Source organism: Styela clava, chromosome 8 (assembly GCF_964204865.1).
Source record: "Styela clava chromosome 8, kaStyClav1.hap1.2, whole genome shotgun sequence".
NCBI classification, from domain to species: Eukaryota; Metazoa; Chordata; class Ascidiacea; order Stolidobranchia; family Styelidae; genus Styela; species Styela clava.
Window position 1 is genome coordinate 10,992,885 of NC_135257.1, and position 21,304 is coordinate 11,014,188.

Here is a 21,304-nt window from a genome sequence, read left to right on the forward strand (position 1 = left end):
GAACTGTGTAAGATAAATAAAGAAAGACGAAAGCGTGAGCGAACTATATTAAGTTATTCTATTCAATTAAAGAGTCCAGCTACCGTATCGGTAGCTCTATATTGTTTAGTAGCCTATCGCGGTTTTGGGTCTGGTATAGTTTAGTACCACATCCACTTCTTGTTGGCCTGGCTCAACAATTTTTACATATGTCAATCCTAACCCCCACCTGACTACGTCCCCGAAAAATTACATCATTCCGACGTCACATTGGCGTAATAAAGCCCAACGAAGTATGCGGATGGTCGTCCAAAACGCGTAGACGATCACCCGAAATCAAACAAGCTATTTCTCTCGTTTTTTTACAAACGATCACGATAGGAGAGAGATCGCTGGCTTTAGCAAGTTCGTTATCGGCGGCGCAGATGCCATTTTGGGCGATCGTAATTATACTTTGGCAATCCCTATGACGTGATGGTGACGTCGTAGTGACGTAATTTTTGCATGGGATAGTCAGGTGAGGGTTAGGAATAACATATGCAAAAATCGTTATGCTACGCCCACTGGAAGTACTTGTGGTACTCTACTAGACCCGCGGTTTTTACCTTATCCAGGCGTCGTTGATGATAATACTGTAATATCGTTCGGTTTAAGTTGGAGGTATTAATTAACAACTAATTTGAACATTATTACACATTCCATTTGTATTTATAGCTGCTTTACAATGATGATATTACTGTATTAATAAACTTAATTCCTATATCCATGGATTTTAGAAAAGTAAATAAAATATGTGGTGGAATTGCAGATTTTAGAATGTAACTTTTCGAAGTTCCACCTTGGAAATTCTTTTTAGAATGTATTCGAAATAGTCAAGTTTTCGGTTATGGCCATCCCTGGATGCTGGTACTTGTTTTTCCTGTATTCAGAGAGCCCATATGCTGAACTATGTCCCATTTATGAGTGAGTTTCATGATTTTAGTGAGTTTCTGAGTTTGATTAGACGAGACAAATTTAAGGATGTTTAAATTGATTAGTCAAACAGATTGAAAATTTGTTTTAGGCCAAATATATCTTCTTTCATAACATTTTTTTATTTTTAAAAGTTATTTTTTCTGCAAACCTTAGTACAGTAGTACTGACTGACAGACTGACTGATAAGGATAATGTGACAAAATTCAATTAGGCCTATTGCATTTAGTTAGTCACTGTACATGATGGGATTCTTACAATATGTCATCATCGCTTATACTACCTGTTTTCACGTCGATCAAGTATTGTCTGGTATGTTTTTTACTAGATTTTTATCAATTTCATAATAAAGTCTAACCTTGTAAATTCTTTGATTTGCCATAAGTCAGTAAGTTGTGTTTAGTATATGGGATCCAGAGATTACTGGGTTCCACTTTTTTTTTAATCTGACTCTTCGCCTTTCACTCTTTTTTAATTGGAATATTAATCTAAGATTATGAGTTAAAATAAGAGTATAAATTGATTAAGGTGCACCTTAAGTCTCTGATAAGCTTGTCAACTTCAAATATTAGTTTTTTTTTTAATTGTTACACTGGACTTAGATCTAATAATTTATAAATTGGTGATATATTTTCGTGATAGTCAGAAAATGAGAATCGAACAAGGATTTGAAATTTCATTTTATCTTCGGTTCTTTAGCATTATTGTAAATTGTTTGTGTGCCCCATGTCATTGTGTCAACCATCATTAACCTTTTGTTTTTGAAACAGTATTTTTTTGTTATCACTAAGAATCAAATTTTTTCTTTCAGTGTCAGCAACAGGTCATGTCCTTCTTGATTCTTTAAATGAATTTTACATTTTCAAACCGGTGAAAGTTTCACACAACACAATGACCTCAAATTTATATACTTTTTCAACACTTTTATCAAAGGTATGATGTTGATTACAAGTTTTTTAAGACAAATTTTAAATGAAATAAACTTCAATTATGATTATAGATTTCTACAGTTTGCTAGAAAATACTTAATCACATTTATATACTGGTATTTTTTTCACAAATTCAATTTTATTGTTTTCATACACAAGATACTCATTAGAGCGGTCCTTAATTCTAATTCTAAAGTACTAATTCTAAAATTTTATTTCATACATGCTGTACAATTGTGTTAGTTGTATGAAATGGGATTGCGGTAATTATTTTGTGGCTTATGAAATGCGATATTTAATATTAAACTATTGTTCGACTACTAAATATTTGTAGTTAATAACTATTGATTTCTCCATTTATTTAGTAAGTAAATACGGTTTATTAACCTATCTAAGTTTACAAAATGATTTAATTATCTTGCAATGGGCGTATACTGCTTTTTTGATAGAAATGCAAAAAAATAGTAGATTTTAGTTTGAATCATGCTGATAGTATTACTACCGTGTGACTTAAATCGTATTTTATTATGATTTCAGATAATATGGTAATGTTAAATTTTTTAAACAGTTTTGTCTTGGTATCTTACCATTTTACATAGTAGGATCCACATATCTGTATATTCTATTCTCAAAAAATAAACACACACAATACATTTTGTTTGATTTTTAACCACCTTTTTAATTTTTTAGGATCATGGAATCCATGAACCAGAGATTGAAATATCATTCAGAGCAAATGGAACAAATTATAATCTTAAATTGAAATTGAATGAAGATTTCATATCACAGGGTTTTTCAACTTCAAATCTTGGCGCCGGGGAAAATGGTCAAGATATATTTGAAGTATTCACCCCCAAGGTTAATATGTTACAGGATATATCATTAAGTTATTGAAATTTCTCAGTGGAGACAACATCGACATACCATATGAGTGATATTATACAATAAAATTGTTAGCTCAAATAAAAATAAATGTTACATTTTGAATTTCGCTTCTATTATCTGGAAAAACAATAAAAAAAATTTGCAAATAATTTAATTAAACATTGATTTTTGTTTTTTATTCTTAAATTATTCAGGTGTCAAATCAAATACTAGGAATTCTAAGCATTCAGCTTTTTTGTCATTCTGGAAACTTTTATGTATTTGTGAAGCAAACATAATGTACTCTGTCTATTTTAGGAAATAAATAATTGTTATTATCATGGTCATATTGTTGGAATGAACAATAGTCAAGTTGTGGCAAGCACTTGCAATGGACTAAGGTAAGATGTGATCAAAGGAGTTCAAAGTTTGTTAAAGTCAAATTGATATTGATTTTTTTATAATGTATGTGTACAATGTGTATTGCTAATTGTTTAAAAGAGATTGATTTGTTTTAATTTTTTTTAATTTATGAATTAGATTATAAGCAAAATCATTTTGTTTTTGCCAGAGGCACCATATTTTTGCCACACGACGTTTTGCAATTTTCACCAATTGATGAACATTATTCAATGCATGCACTGTATCGGCCCCAAGAAACAGAAAATCATTCATGTGGAACAAAACATTTTAAAGCATTCCAGCAAGGCATGACAGGTACGTAATTTATGCTAGCACTGAATGTCTCACTTTATTGTTTACTTCGTAAGGGAAATTAAATCATATGCCCCCAAGCATATGCATTTCAAAGAATTGTCATCGGGTTATTCATAAATAAATATTTCCTGCCCACGTGATCATATTGAAATCAGTCTTGCAACAAAAAATTGTGGATCATAATGAGCTTAATGTTAGACTTACAAATTTTTTTTTCACAGTCAATGAAGATTTGTCAACACCAATTCGTTTAAAACGTGCGACTGATGAAAAAAAATTCATAGAATTGTTAATCGTTGTTGATAATAAATTGGTGAGAATATTTCAATGTGTGAAACACATATTCATCTGGCATGTACTGACAATGAATAATGTATATAATAATACTTGTGAAGCAAAAAGTAGAAATTCAAAATCACTCTCAAAATTAATAAGGCTATTAGGCTATTTGTGAATGAGAACAGATAACTAATTTAGTACAATCTTGTTCCATCTTAAAACTGATCTATTTTTTATAATTACGGATCAGATCATTTTAGGATTAAAAACTTTTTGAGTATTATTCAATTATTTATAAAAAGTAGGATCAAATGTAAATATTGAAATTATGAATACATACATACATGAATTTCTTCAAGTATACTTTTGTGTATACTCAAGTAAAGTTTTCTTTTAGTTTAAGAAATTTGGAAGTAATCGGCCAAAGCTCTATGAACACATAAAAGAAGTTGTTAACTACCTTGATGCTCTATATAAAAAGTTGGAACTTAGGATTGTTCTTCTTCATGTAGAAGTTTGGGAAAAAGAAGACAAAATAGTCAGTGATGCTGTACCAGAAAATGTAAGTTTGTTTACATCTTGCGTTATTAATAACTCTTTACAATATTCAAGGTTCAACATTTTATAATGGTTTAATTTGTCAAACGGGAATCATCAATATCGGTAAGTAACCCAAAAATCTGATCTTGTCTAAAAGGTCGCCCAAATTATTTGAGGTTGTAAAAAGGTTCTGGATATGGTCAGGGGTTTATTAATCGTAGTTTCAAAATGTGTGAGAGTTCCTGGGCACAGCTTTGTTTTGGGTATTCGTAATGCAAATTTAGTAATGCTTATACAATCATTTCAATACATAATCTAATCTTATTTATAATGAATGATTTATTTCCCCCAAAAATTCATGTTCAACGAAAGTTTGCATAAATTAAAACATATTTGCAGGGATTGTATTAAATAATACTGGAAGGTGATATTAACATTTTTAATTGGTTTACTCGGCTATGAAAAGTTACATGAAGATGATTTCAGATTTGACTGCCTAACATAATATTTTTTTAAACTGATAATATTTTAAATTAGTCCTGAAGTCAAGAATTCACTTCATTAAAGTAACTAACTGTGAATCTAGTCAAATATTTGTTCTGGAATTATTTACTCAAATTTTAATAATTGATTATTACATGTAATTGCAACACATATTGAGTTGGTATTTAATTCACACTTAGTTTGCAATGAAAAACACATTTATTTTATATTTGGCATTATGTAGGTATTGTCAGCATTCCTGAGTTATAGAATGGATCGAATCCAAACGTTATCTTCCGATTCACCATGGACATATACAGATAATGCACAATTGTTTTATGGTGGAAGTTTTGTGGGTACTACAGTTGGCATGGCAACAGTATCCACCATGTGCTCATTACGATCCGGTGGTGTGAATGAGGTATAAAGATTTAAATTGGTTTTTCTGCTCCTGACCTATTCGAGTTATAAGGAAAAAAAACTTGAAGCATTTTTTATATTTTGGTAATACAGGACAGAGCAAATGCCCTCCAAACATCATCTACGGTAGCCCACGAGATGGGTCATAATTTAGGAATGTCTCATGATACTGCAGGCTGTAGATGTAGTGGAAACAAATGTGTGATGGCACCAACTTCAGGGTATGGATTTTTCACACCCTTTTGTCCTTTATATAAGTTTTACAGATTGCGTCAGCAATTTTTTATCAAAAATAAGTTTTTTTGTATGCTTGAATTCAGTGTTCAATATTTATTGTGTGTTTTAGATAGAATATAACTTTCCAATTTTATTGGCCATATATGGATTTTTTCATCGATTTGTCTACTCTGGTTCAATGAAATGGTACTTCAGGCAAAATGACATAATGTATTTGATGAATATTGATTTGGAAAGTACATTCCATGAGTTCAATCTTGTTCAATTGATTTAATAGACTTAATAGACTTGCAGAATTAGAGGTATTTGTTATAGTTATTTGAAGTTATACTTCAAATTGGGTTATGTCCACACAGATTCCACTTATTTAGTGGTTGTATAGTCCTTGCGGATGTGGGCATGTTATTCTAATGGCTAGTTTCACATTAGCAGGGACCTGTCTTAAACCTTTTTAATAATATGCACTTGTCCCTCTAGCTGTCCAGTTACATAGTCTAGAATGCAAAAATGCTAGGTAATCGAAATTATAAGGTACTAAGGATTCAAAAACATCTTACTAAAATAATGGAATATGAATATGTATTTATTTGATATTTTTTGAAAATTTAACCAACTAATTCAACTAATTTTGGTTTCAATATTTAAATTCCTTTTATCGTTTATTTTTAAATTTGATAAAATTGAATCATAGAATTGAAAAAGTCTGGAATTGACATCATTCACTAAAATAACTGGGTTGCATGGTGACTAATGGTTATTAAATGAATGAATTACATCCGCTTCCTGCCCTCGTTATGTCTAGAAAACGTCATCATTCAAAGGCAATGCTATGCTGCATAAAAGATTAAAAAATTCCATCTTTTCCAAAAAAAAAAAAAAACTTGAAATCCATGTGTTATGGCATTAATGATATACCGGTACCTTTTTATGGCATCCATTATATTACCTGTGATTGATGGCCTTGATTGGACGAACAATATAGCTAGTTTACCGGTAGGTTAGTTATGTCGGTTCTCCCGTAGCGTGTGTACCAGGTTAGAGTTAGGCCATAATTGTACTCCGATTTTCCTTATTTTAGTACTATTTCGAGTTCGGGGACTGTCTGTGTTAGCCGAGTGAATATACCCCATGCGCATACGCTTCAGTCTCTTTCCGCAACCTGATATAAAGCAGGCGAACAAAATTAGTTAACCTCCATATTGGTCACACACTTCTGGAGCGCAGTATGTCTACATCATCTTACTTCTTACAAGACTTCACAAACAGCAATAATATTATTACCGTACTTACAATATACTGAAATTGAATGACCGAATTCTCTGCCATATGTCAGCAGTGGAATTTGCACAAAATACTAAACTGATATAATAAAACAATTGAATTGGTTAATCTGTTTTTCTGTTATCTGTATATTTTGGGTATGAGGTGAAATTAATTTTTGTCAAGTGTCAATTGTCCAATTTCTTGAAAAATATTTTTAATCAATTTTATGATCACAAATTTATATCATTGCTCGTAACCAATGGCTTATGTACATGACTGTTTGATTTCATGACAAGAAAACAGAGTCAAATATTAATAATTACTATTCTTTGTGATTAAAAACGTCATTCGCTACCAGATAATACAGCAGTTTATGATGATATGTGAAATCAAGACTGGAAAAAGCATAAAGTCAGAAAAGTTGAAACAAACATGTGATGCATTGCGCAATCCAATCATCTATCAATAATTGATTATGCCTTGACTTGCTTCTTGTTATTATCCATAAGTAGTCATGTGTAATTTATTTACAATAGACAACTATAGACTGGGTGAATCAAAAATGTATACATAGTATGGGGCAATGTATACTAAGAGTTTAAAACAAAACTATAAAAAAAAATAAAACGCACAATAGCAGAAATAAATGATTTTTTTTTCTTTTTTCTATTTTTGTGAAACCAATTTAGGTCTGTGACACCTGATGCATGGTCAAGTTGTAGTGTTGATTACTTGCATAAAGGATATACTTATGGAACAGCAAATTGCCTTCTTAATGTACCAGACAGCAGTAGATTATTTGGCGGACCCAAATGTGGGAATGGAATTGTGGAAAAAGGAGAAAAATGTGATTGTGGATTACCGGATGAATGTCAAAGGTTAGTTTAGAATTAAATTATGTCAGTGGGCAAGTGAAAAGGTTCTATGCAAATCAATAACATTGAATAGATTTTTAGAATTGAATTTTAAAAAAATTTCAAATTTTACTTTATTTAATATTATAAGTTGTGATTTGTGAAATTTCGGGTATTGTCTGAATATTCAGCATTTTTTATCTGTATTAACTATTTAACAATAAATTTCAAGTAATGTAGTTGAAGTTAAATTCTTAATTACCAGTACCAGTAGTAATATTTGCTTCATACGGAGATTTTCTTTTCTGTTTCAGCAAATGTTGCAATGCTACAACTTGTCAGTTACATCCTGAAGCTCAGTGTGATGACGGCACATGTTGTACTTCTGATTGCAAATTCAAATCCTCGTGTATCGTGTGTAGACCTAACCAAAATGATTGTGATATTGCAGAGTATTGTTCTGGATTTTCAGCACATGTAAGTACTGAAAAAATATTGTTATCCAAAAAGCATCGAGACTTATTATCTTTTTGAAATGTCGTTTATTGATTCCAATGTTATCTCATTTGTTATAGAGAAGACAACATAGCTTTAATCAACAATCAAGTGCTAGTACTACATTCATTTATAGCTTTATATTTCTCTGCAATTTAGAGATGTTTAAATTATCTTAAATTTTTTTTTGAATCGTCTTCACATTTTTTATATTGTTTGTTTAAATATATTGATTATGATATTCTTTAGTTATTAAAAGACTGTGTTGTACGAGGACCTCTCAAATGGCAGTTGTATGGAGCTCATTTGGTTTATCGGCAATATTTTTTACAAATTTTAGCGTTGTGCATCAAAAATCATGTTTATTGTTTATTTCAGTGTCCCAGTAATATTCACAAAATAGATGGAATGGATTGTAATACCGGTGGAGGAATATGCTATGGTGGTGTATGTAGGACTCATGATATGCAATGCCAGGAGATATGGGGAGCAGGTCTGTAGATGATATTTTAAATATATAAAGAACAGTTATATTTTTATTCTCTAATTGAATCATCTAATCATAATTTTTTTTTTCAAACAATACTAATCTTGTGATTTTTATAAAAAAAATTTCAAAATCATTGTTTTGTGTTCTAGATCTAAATCTAGACTCTATGTGGTATTTATTTTGTTGTATGATACATACTACTAATCCTTGCCTATTTATTAGAATTATTGAAGTAATCATCCTTTTTTGACTATTTTTCATGACTAACTATGACCATTTGTAATTAACTTATGCACAAGACAAGATCTATTAAATTTCTTTTTGTCTTATTATAGTTACGTGAGTCAATTTATTTATCATCAATTCATACAAGGTCACTATATGATAAAATTTAAATATCAGTTAAATAAGGCTTACTGTACTTGGTGCAACTAGACAATATAAGTCTGATATTGTCTGATATTTGTTTTATTCTATAATGAACATTTAGGAATTGATCGAAATTTTCCAAATTTTGTTCGATCATTCAAAATTCTCAAAAATGAAGTTATATTACAAATGACTATGCAATGCACAGATGAATACTTTAAATCGAGCACAAGAATGGCTTAAAAGAAAATAGAAAAGTTTTCAAAAACCTTAATTTTGTTTTAAAAATGTGACATTCCCCAGTCAGAGTATATTAATGTGAGGTATATCGATTCTTGGTCTCGAATTAAATCTTTGTTTTGAAGAATAGAATAGATAGATGGTTTCAATACAACGAATTCTTCTACCTTCAGAATTTGGAAAATGAGTCATTTGACTTAATTGTGAATTGGTATTCCAAGTTATTTTGCCAATAATGCAACACTCCTTTGTAACAGTATCAACAAAATACTTTTTATCATGTGTTAGCTTCTTTCAAGAGGACTGTAAAGAAATTCGCAACAGGTCAACTCCAATTTAAATGTTTTGATATTGTGCTGTGTTACTGAAAATGGAAGAAAATTTTTTTAACAAGAATTTCATTCAATTTACATTATGGATTTCGATAGTGTACCATAAAACATTATCTTCGTGTTGTTATAATTGACTTTGAGCTTTTATAATTCAGTTGTATGATCAATTTATGTATTTGTGAATAAATGATGCAAAAGTGGTTGTCCTACAGTCGATGTGCCTGATAAATCAAATGATAAATAAATATGGCCTATGATAGTCTTGTACTTTTCATTAACATTAAGCTAGACTGTATTGATAATAATACACCATATTGGAATTTAGACAATTCTTTTATTGGACAACACATCAAGTCAAATAATTTGAAAAATATTTTGTCTGTATATTCGGTGCACTATTTACCCACTATAAACAATCTGAAAAACGTTCTAAAAAGGCACGATTCTTCTAGAAATAACATTTTTACTGCTGTGATTTCTATACTCTTTCATATTTCATATTGGCAAACGTCGTTGAAGCACATAATTGAAATCCCTTTGTATTTAACATTCGTATGACTTGAAATCTGAAAGTGTTACAATCTGTGCTTTGACTATTATTTCAATAATTCATGCTGGGTATAATCGAACAAGCATGAATCATCAATAAAAATTAACTCCAGGCATTGTTCAGCAATAAAAAATTTACTGTGATGAGTCACAGTCATGATGACAGATTCTTCCTATAATGTAAAAAGTGATTGTGAAACTCACAAGAGAATTGTGTCATTCTGGGAAACTCACAAAAATATGTGGGTGCTTTTGATTCATTTCATTTGCATTCAGACTTACCGTATATGTATATGGTATTCCATTCTAAGCAAGAATATTTCATGATTCATATATTATCATCCATAATATAGTCGTTTTTTGAAATCTCAGCATTTTAAGACACCATATTCAAAAAAATTTCCAACTTGTCAAAAAAAAATTTGTCATCCAAATTTATTTCAACAAATCTTTACATCATGTGTAGCCTATTTGTATAACATCTCTGTAGAAATCAGGCAAATTGTGTGATTGCATCCATCAGAGAAAATATTTTTTTCATGAAATTAGATAATGGACATCCATGAATTTTAGATATCCCATACTTGATAATATTATCGTGTATAAAACTGTCAGGAATAAGAAGAATGAATCTGTATTCCCAATCATTATTCGAATATCCACTTTTATTAGAAGGCTTTAGTTTGCCACACAGACTGCAGAATTAATTTTTCTTTGATGATGTACACTTATATTACAACTTTCGTTCAATCAATATTAACAAAAGGAAACATGTTGTAGAAACTTGATTATGCTAAGGGTTATTTCAATTTTATATGAAGTATTTTGTTACTTGGTTTTAAATCAGGATCAAATAATGTCATCTTTTTGAAATTTGTTGTTTTATGGGAATACATTAAACACATTCTAATACACCATGTTCATAGTAGCTAATTATTCAGTAAGAAGACCTGATCAAATAATTCTTTTGATAGCATTTCTAGCATGTAAATAATCATCAGTCACAATTTTGATAATATTTTCTAGATTCTAAAAGTGGAGAAGATGTGTGTTATCGAGTAGTAAATAAAAAGGGAGATAGCAACGGTAACTGTGGTAAAGAAGGCGGAACATTCAAGAAATGCACACCTGAGTAAGTGTGAACTTTAATAAAGTTTGATAAATGTTTTTTGACTTATCCTAAAATCATATTCCTCTTCACCAGTACTTCAAATATTACAATAGCAAAATCTTTTTTTCTCAGCTTCTTTAGGACTGGTTGAACCTTCATTGAATTTGAGTCATACATAGCTATGCAGATATTCTATTTTTTTTTTAATATTAAACAATGCTTTTAAATTATAATATGCAAAATGCTCAGTTTTAATCTTCATTCATTAGGTATGAATTAAATAGTATTTTGGACTCCCATAATGATACTAAAAAGTTAGGAAATTTTATATTGCAAACTTTGCAATTATCACTTAAATACACATCCAGAATTTGGAATAAATCACTCTTTTTGATTAATTTGGGACTTACATTGCGTGAGATTTGTGTTATAATTGAAACAATTTGCGATCGCATTTTGCACAACACGTTCGCACAGTGGGTAGAATTATATTATAATTGGCAATGAACTAGTTACAGTAACTCCATCCAATATTTAATAAATTTTGTATAGCATGGCTTTCACATAAAACAGTTTTAAACATTAATAACAATTTTAAACTTCATCATCAGGAATTCACTTTGTGGGAAATTGCTGTGCGTCGGAGGAAAGCACTATCCGCTCATTGCCAGTGATAGAATATTTTTCAGGAATACTATAGGAGATCTAGTTTGTAAATCATTGTCTTCTGTTAATGATTCTACTGACGCGGGAGATGCTGGTGCCGTGTGGGATGGTACTAAATGCGGAGAGGGAAAGGTATGCTCTCGATTTCCTATCTAAAAGATGACCAATTTGCACATATTGCTTCAACTTGCTCTGATTTTTTGGCACATATTCATATTGTGTATGGTACCACTATACCGTCTGGTTAATCAGTTAATCACTAATGCTTATGAAGTTAATGACTGGATTCTGGAATTTTTTCCAGTTTGGTATAGCCCACCCAACCTATTGTTATGAAAGATAACAGGATACCGATTCTAGGCTTTATTAAACATAAGAACACCACTACCACAACTTAACACCACACCTATTAAAACCTCGGTGATTAAAACCTCAGTCGAAATCCGTGTTGTCGAACAAATGCTTAATATTAAAGTGAATACTGCAAACAAACACATGCTTTGGACATCACCCTTCCACACTGCAAGATCAGTCTTTTATTATGCTATACACCAGTAGAGCATAAAATGAAATGATAACATAACAGTAATGATTAGTGTAAACAAAAACATGTTAGATCTCATATACTAACCTCTAGTCTAGAACAGCATCTGTTGAAACTACTGGTAATTCAATTTACAGTGTCAGATTGTATGTCTTTGTTAACTAATTGATGTGATAATTCTTCAGCAAAGTTTGTGTATGTGTTTTCTTATACTAATAATTTTATTTGATTTGCTCAGATATGTTTTGATGGATCCTGTCGAAATGTTAGTCGAGTATTGAAGCCTTGTACATCAAATTGCAATGGACATGGAGTGAGTAATCTTAAAATTAATTAAGACAGGGTAGTTCAATTTGCCAATGCTACCATATTTTAGCAAAATGTATTTCTTACATATTATAATAGATTAGGTTCATGTTATTCAACTGCTTGGTTAGGATTATGATAGACTTTGTATCTCTATTCCAGAAGGGGAAAAATAGACAGATTTAATCAAACCACGCCCTATTGCCTGCAACCAATCTATGCCTATTTTCCGACTCATATTGACTTGGGATTATGTTAATCACCTCACAATACCAAGGGGTTGAGCATTCCACTCACATGTAATAGCCTATTATAAACTCCCAAGATATTTAAATATTCAAACACACAGGGTAATCAGCAGTGTAATGAAAGGGCTGTTCGTAATGCTCAGCAGCACGATGTGTCAGCCGTGTACAGTATTATAAATTTTCAGTTGAATTAAAAAAAAAACTCAATGGACACTGTTATATTTATATTCAGTTATGCAACAATTTTGGAAATTGCCATTGTGAAGCAGGATGGGCTCCTCCCGATTGTAAGAAAAAAGGCAATGGAGGAAGTGCAGACAGTGGACCAATATGTGCTGATGGAGGTTGGTTCTATTCATTCTTACTCAATGTTAGGGGAAATTTATATTAAATTCGAAATGCCTATAGAATGTATAGAATAGAGTTCTGTCAATGGTCTATTAAATGAATCAACTTTTCAGTACCTAATTTAACTGTTCCCACGGTGTTGGCCATGTTTTATGTGTGACATAATATAAGTTAAAGCTGATTATGGCTATAATTGCCACTATATGAAGTAGGTGGTTTGGTTAAATCGCTAGACTCAACTATGATGACATTGACATCGCAAGTTAAATTTCTTTCCCATGCCTAACGCTTCACCCAGGGTAGGGTGTAATATTGGTCGGGCCCTCCGGCCATTCAAACTATAGTAGCTTATTACCAAGCAGTGTCTGCTTGTGCAGAAACTTGTTATGAGTAAACGGCTCATAAATATGTTGTACCTATAGAAAAAAAATATGTTTTCACACTTATTGTCGATATGTGACCCAAAGTGTATTTTGATATAGGCGTGTATCTCCATGATTGACATAAATCATGGCTTCCCTATTTTATCTCGTTTTGTTAATTTTTCCTTCATGTAATTAGTCAGCTCATCTACAAAATAGTCTGAATTCTTTTATTTTTAACTTTTTAGTCGACATGCAGGTCGTCTTGATGTTGGTATTCTTCCTTGTTATACTTCCCATCATTTTAGCGATAATCGCAGTCATTTGGTGGAGAAATTGTGGAGGGAAACAAAAAGTTTATGCTTGGAGAAAGAACAGGTCTGTAACCATTGACTGCCTTTGTAATTTTTAACGTAGCAGAATTTTTATTAAGGAATCAATCATTCCGCGATAGAGGCGAATGCCAATGTATGGGTGACATAATAGATATGCTTGACTGTGCTTTAGAGCTTGATACATTGCTGATGCTGCTATTTTAGAATGATATTGATAAATTATTGGAATTTATCTAATGAACATGCTTGCGGAAGGAGAATAAAAATTGATATAAAAATATCTAATGAACATGCTTGCGGAAGGCGAATAAAAATTGAAATAAAAATGTCTTTCTCACTGTTTTGCGTTACAATCAGTGATTTATATCTGTAAGAAATAACTTGCTAACTTGGCAAAGTGTTTTCATCATAGATCGATTGTTTTAGCTGATTTTTGTATAATCCGCGAAAACTGATACTAAATCTTCATATTATATATTTTCAGTATATCGTAATATTGAAATGATCAAATGCAGTTAGCTTTCTATCAACATATTTGTATATAACTTTTTCACTAAATTTTCTGCTCTTCGTGGTGATTCTGATGGCAATGTTTTTACTCCACTTTTTATTTTCATCTTGATTTACTCAGAGCAGTCTTGCTAATGCTACTATAACTACTTCTACTTTCTTTTTCGCGAGACACTGGTTTAAAATTTAAGTTGGATGAAAATGTGAGGACGCTGTGTGAACTCTCCATAAAGGTTCACATGACAACCGTTCCATCTACAAACTATTGTCATAACATGTAGAACTTGAAATGACTTTGTATTTTCATGATGTATGAAACATATGTAACTCTCTTTCTGTTTCTCGTTGGTGTATCAATTGATCAACTGCAACCAATCTTTCTTTTTACCTCTAAATCGTAATTGATAATTCAATTTACGTATGGCCCAGATGGTCATGGTGATTCTGCTTATAGTTCTACTAATGAAAACTTGTACTTATAGATCAGTGTTTCCCAACCCGAGTCCGCGGTCTCAAATGAGTCCGCGCAGCGTTTGAATGAGTCCGCAACGAGCCATAAATTCACTGAGGACCGCAAACGTTTTTGCGAAACTTAACCATCAGCCACGATTTACGTTTGAATTTACATAAAACATAAAAAGCAAGTTTTTTCATATAACATTAATTGAGTCAATAATTTCTGGATACTGAATGAGTAGAGCTTGGCATATATTTGAATATTCAATTATTAGAATAGCAATTTATTATTCGAAAGTTTGGTAACAAATGACGCGACAGGTCACTTGCGCGTCGTTTAATCAAACGATTGGATTTAGTCGTTGTTGTTCGAGGAATAATTTTTCTGGTAGGTGTCAATGGTGGCAACCTAAATTTTCTAAATTGAAAAGCGGCAATACAAAAAATAAAACTGAAAACACCATGAGTTTTTTAAAAACGCTTTTTTAGACATTTTGCAAATTGCAAAATTTCGGGTGCTAGCGTAGTATTCGTATCAGGGCATTTCCCCAGAATTCTTTGCTTTACTGCAGGGTCCGCAACCTACGGCCCACGGAGCAATATAATCAGGCCCGCGACGCTTCTCTGAATTATAGTAACAAAACAGCTGTTTTTACGATTATATTCTTTACGTGACAGAATTTATTTTGCGGCACGTTTAGACTAAATTATACCATAAACTAACAAGTATATAATTCACAATTACTCGTTGAATGAGCCTATAATTATATTATAATTAGGCATTCAATGGCAACAAAACGCAGAAAAGTTGAATGCCAAGTGCAATTGGTTCAATATTCAAATGGTCAGTCTTCGGGCGCTGCTCAAAATTCTGTCTCAAGGCCAAATTTCTGTTGTGTTTGGTTTTATTACTTCTTCACACAGAGTACGGTTGCAATAAACTCACGTTGAGTCCGCAAAGGTTTTCGCCAGTGAGAAAATAGTCCGCGACCAAAAAAGGTTGGGAAACGCTGTTATAGATAGACCTTTTACACTGAATGTGTGTTAATATTATTAAATTGTTGGTGAATGGGAAGGAATAATTTAGAAGTACTAAAATTGTATTGCATTGTATAAGTATTAAAATAAACTATTTGGCTTGTGACATTGGTGCCACAATAAATTTTTGTTTATATAGGTATGTATTCAATATTGAGGTTTGCATGATAATAAAGATTTTGAATTAAAGTGCAGTTATTTTATCATGTTATTTTAACGATAACAACAACATAATATGAAGAAAACTTAAATTCATCTCACATTCAAGATATTTTGTTGTTTATTTATTTTCTAAACTTCATAAATATGTGCACGCTCACACAGAGACTACAGGAAAGGAAAACCATCTCCAAGGACTGTTGACAATGAGTAAGAATCTAGTCAGAATTTGCTTTCAGGTTATGCTATAGAGATAATTTGTTTATGTGGGTCACATTTATCAGTATCTAGGGATGTCAAAACAAATAGAATAACAAAGTGTTCGGAATTTTTTCCTATTGATATAATATATTCTTCATTATTCAAAAACTATACAATTGCAATTATTTATTGTAAAAATGTTAAGAAACTTTCTTTCTAACAAAGGAAGAAATGAGCTCTAATCTTGCTTTAACATTTCTGATTGGACCTTCTTTAAACAGTGAAATTCTGATTTTCAAAACTTATGTCATATTAAATCCGATATTGGTATGATTGTGATCCATATTTTGCTTTTATGCTAAAAACAATTTTTGTCAAAGCATAACCTGATAGTATGTTCATGACTCGGATATGTGTTCTTGCATGTTCTGGATATCTTGGATTGTTGCTGCTACATTGATTGGTGCAAATTATCATGTAGTAATCCTTATATTTTGCTTCATGCTAGTAATGTTTATGCTCTGTAGTATTCGGGCTGGGTAATATTGAATAGCTGATAAATAACATTCTTCATTTTGCATACTTATTTAATGATAGAGAGCAGCACATCATAATGCGGTCTGTTTTATTAGGGTCTGACTTCTCTGTGCAGTAAGTCTTCCAAATTTTACATACAGTCGTCACAGGTTTCATTGTCAATCATATATCCATTAGCTACTTCTTATATTATGCATTCAAAATCTTTTTTATTCTTCTTTATGTCAGTCTGCAAAATTGGTGCCAACTGGCAATTTATTATTATTGCTATTGATTTTAATGACGATTCCTGGCCTAATGACCAGTCCATGTCCAGCCTCAGGCAATATAACATAATAAAAACAACAAACAGTTAGCCCTTTTATTGTTAAGCCGATTATAAACAATGATACATTGTACCATTCATTCCCGGTATTTCATCTTGGCAAATGTACAAAAATCATCAATAAATTTGGATGCTCTGTACTGCACAGCTATAGGTATAGCCAATCCTGATATTAATTATCTACCGGTATTCATTCGTAATGAATAATCATACTTATCTCACAATAACAACCAATGAATGTTAGATGCAATCATAACACAATGATTCCTAATCACTTGCTAGTTACACTAATCTATGGAATAATTAAATAAATCTAAATGGATCATTATTTTAGAGATAAAGAGTAAGCCTATGCATTTTTATTAACTTGGGTGATTTTTCTGTTTGTGTAAGATAATCATATAAAGGTGCTTTCGAGTTTGTATTCAATTATCCTATTTATTACTTGGTTTGTGATTCCATTTTCTTTACATATCTTAACCGTATATTGACATAAGTTAGATTAGGTTTCTCTGTATTTGAATCTATGAATTTTTTTTGAGGGGGGGGGGGGGGGTCTTCTTGGTTCTACATTACATCCTGGGTGGAATGGTGAATATAACGTTTGAAAACCCATCATTGACCAACTCTAGCGGCCGTTGGTTCCTTACACGTTATTTTAACGGAGTATATCTATATTATGTGCAATCTTGTGTTTCATGCTAATATTTTCTGCAAAAGAAAGGGTGTTTCAATTTACTCATTGTAATTGTTTTTTTTATTCCTTATCTATATGTGCCATTGACGATTATTCATTTATGCATGTTCATATTAAATGATTGTACCATGAAATACATCGCGATCATACTTAGGTAGATTATTTTCAATTCTCAGGGTTGGATTCCACCCTCTTTATTTTTATTTTAATCACTCTTTAACAATGTGTCATTGTGAACAGGTGTTGCCATAGCTAAAGATTTCCATAAGCATATAGTTTATTTAGTCCTAAATTATAGTTATTGAAAAACGGTTTTGGGTCATAAACATATCTTAAATCAATTGGCCTTCTTTATTAAGAAGTTCTTATTAAGATACTAATTTCATTTAAAGATTCTTACTTGGTTAATTAATTCACAAAATGGATATGTGCTGAATAGCTTGAGAGAAAAAAAATTTCTCTGGACTTCATTCACTCATGTGCTGACGGAATTGGTATCATTTGGTGGCAAATATACTTTGTATGAATTGAAACCTTAATGTTTGCGAAATTTATTGGATACATGCCATTTCTGTTGATATGTGTGATTTTCGTTATCTTAATAGTTTAAATTCTTAATTCATCTGAAAATGAATCATTAACAAATGACCACATTTAATCAGAATAATTTTTAATTTGCATAAGTTTTGATTAAATATTCAATTTGTTTATTAATGATATTTGTAATGACTTTTTCCAGAGCAAGAAAGGCAAATGCTTCTGCCAGCCATTCAGCACCTCCAAATACAGGCATAAAACCTGTCAACAATTCAAGGCCTAGTTATCCAAATGTCACTATTGAAAAACCACCAACATCTCCACCTCATTATAACCCACCCCGTCCTCCACCACCAGCTAAACCCTCTCCAAGAACACCAGCTCGACCTGCTCCACCACCTGCTCCAGCCAAACCACAGATGCCACAAAAAGTATGTATCATCTGCTAAGTTTGAACACTATTGTTTCATATCTGATGGGCTTAAAAATTGGATGCTTTTCAATTTTATAAATAACACAATGGCGTGTTATAATTAACACGGCTTTAATATTATCAAGAGCCATTGACAAGGTAAATATCAGAGATGACAATGACCGAATGATTGATTTTCCATATTTTTTCCAACATATTCTTCTGAATTCAAATGAGAATATCCCAATTTTTTTCTCCTCAATTTTTATGACTCTTAATTTCTCATTAATTTTATGTTATGCTCATTGATGCTGCTATTTCATAACTTATATATCAATTTATACAATATGTTCACCATTTTAGCCAATCGTACCTCCAGTTTCATATCGTAGAGCACCAGATGTTACAAACAAACCATCAGTTCCTGGGAAACCATCTTCTTCAGTACAAGATAGAATTGCACAATTGCAACGAAATAATGCCGTTTGATTTGACTTCAATTTCCACTTCATAGTCATATTTATGGTGGAATTAACTCTGATCTGCCTCCAAGCAAGAAACAAAACATCACAAGAGAGAAGAGACCGATCTGAACTTCTCTTATGTAGGACTAATACTTTATTAAAGTTATGATCAAGACCAAGTACAGATATAAGAATATGGGACGATCTTTGAATCATGTTGTTAAAGGAAATCAACCTATTACGCTTCAATTTGTTCAATTATGTATTTACGGTAATACACAAATATCATACACAGACAGTAGCAGTTTTTTTAAGAGGCCAAAAATCCACATTGTTCATTGTTGAGTATTCATCAAGTTTGCATTATGCTGTACCTTTAATCTAATGACAATATTTGGTTGTATCAGCCAGTCTAGATTTCTGTTGTGCTTGTAATTTGGTAGATTTTCGAAGTTAAGGTAATTCACAACGGACTAAATAAAACGCTTCCAACTTCTATAGATTTTGAATGTATATGTTGTATAATAATATCAGTTAAAACGATGATGCTATGTATTTATATTTATGAAAGTCTGTAATAAGACTGTTTAAAGAGTTCAAATATTTGTGTTAAAGTTTTTTGCAGTATATTTATCCTAAAGAATCTTAATATTTATGATAACACAATCAAGGTAGTGCTGGTGTTAATATTGGAAATAAATTTAACGAGATGAGATTTATACACAGAAACTATATCTAGGTAATATTTTTGTGCTTCCATATGTTTTGTAAATCAACTTGCTTATTACAATATATTATATATGGTAGTGATTTGATGTAATATTTACTGATTTTAACATTCGATTGTCTGTTAAATTTTGTCTTTTTTTATACCTCTATTCCAGAACTGCTAGAATACATTATTATAAAATATTCTAACATTTTCCCCCACAGCCGTTTTTCATTTTTATGTTGCTTCACAACAACTCGTTTTACCTATTTGTCTCATAGTTTTGTATTATATTATTTTAAGTTTGTCATACTACTTATATGTTATGTGGAACTTTATATATATAAGTATATGAATGATACAGAGTTGAAAAAATCTACTTGTTTTCAAAAAGTTTTTTTTTTCCACTATCTTCAACCTATCGAATTGAACTCATGTAGCAATGTAACATTAGTTGTATGAACATGATTACCAAAGGAATTTGGTATTTCAACAGTACATAAATACATAGCAACCAATTTATTTTTTTCAACCTATGGGCATCAAAGCAAAGAATTAGGTGTTCGCTTTTTATTACTATTTTCAAATTTTCTAACAGTGCAAAAAATATTTCATTTCTCTGTTAGTTCCTTTCTGTATCAAATTGTTACAGTGTTTTTATTTTAGTTCATACCCTACCTAACTTTCATACTAACTTTCTATGGCTAAGTTTATCAGTCGTACAAATTTTATATTGGGATCAACTATATCACTGCCATCTGTGCACTTTTTGTAAAGGAAATTATTTACTTTTCATTACTTTTCATCTGTAGCAATATAATACTACGAAATATCGATAGCATCGCGTTGATACAATATAGCTTGAATTAGGTTATGGTTCAATACTCAATTACTTTTTAAACTCAATTATTCATTTCAAATACTTCCTAACTATGACCACTCAATATTTTCCCATAGATATGCTCTAAATATCTGCTCATGTTTGTCATCTGCATCTTACTGTAAACTTATTATTATTATGCATATATATTAGTTGTTGTCAGTAGTTTTTGTTTTAACATATCTCGTAATACTAACAATTATATGCAACAACCTCAACTACTTGTATCATCTATATTCTATGGTCCGAAAGTCGGTGAAGTAAAGCAATGTGGGCGCGATGGTTAGTTCGTTAGCTCGTATTGGTATCGCAAATTGGGCATGTGCACTTATAATTGCACTCAATAAACGAAGAGATGCACTATCGATGTCTTTTTTGGAGGTTATTTTGGAGGGCTACATGACCCCAATCGCCAGTTGAATGGCATCTGATAACATACTGCTCAAG

The 21,304-nt window shown here is 31.4% G+C and overlaps 1 protein-coding gene across 2 annotated transcripts; it reads left to right on the forward strand.

Annotated features, from left to right (window-relative positions):
- The first annotated feature begins 1,069 nt into the window (after nucleotides 1-1,069).
- Nucleotides 1,070-21,075, forward strand: LOC120345322 (disintegrin and metalloproteinase domain-containing protein 12-like). 2 transcript variants are annotated; one of them, XM_039414725.2, is made up of 20 exons: nucleotides 1,070-1,263; nucleotides 1,763-1,884; nucleotides 2,571-2,738; nucleotides 3,063-3,145; nucleotides 3,316-3,461; nucleotides 3,683-3,774; nucleotides 4,138-4,302; nucleotides 5,008-5,184; nucleotides 5,277-5,404; nucleotides 7,373-7,561; nucleotides 7,852-8,014; nucleotides 8,411-8,525; nucleotides 11,039-11,144; nucleotides 11,735-11,921; nucleotides 12,572-12,646; nucleotides 13,120-13,231; nucleotides 13,846-13,975; nucleotides 16,261-16,305; nucleotides 18,595-18,823; nucleotides 19,168-21,075. In XM_039414725.2, exons 1-20 carry the CDS (start codon nucleotides 1,194-1,196, stop codon nucleotides 19,291-19,293), a joined length of 2,628 nt encoding a protein of 875 aa, XP_039270659.2. In that variant the 5' UTR covers nucleotides 1,070-1,193; the 3' UTR covers nucleotides 19,294-21,075. The 2 variants fall into 2 exon arrangements, with proteins under 2 accessions (XP_039270659.2, XP_039270660.2); XM_039414726.2 differs by lacking the exon at nucleotides 16,261-16,305.
- The last annotated feature ends 229 nt before the right edge of the window (nucleotides 21,076-21,304 follow it).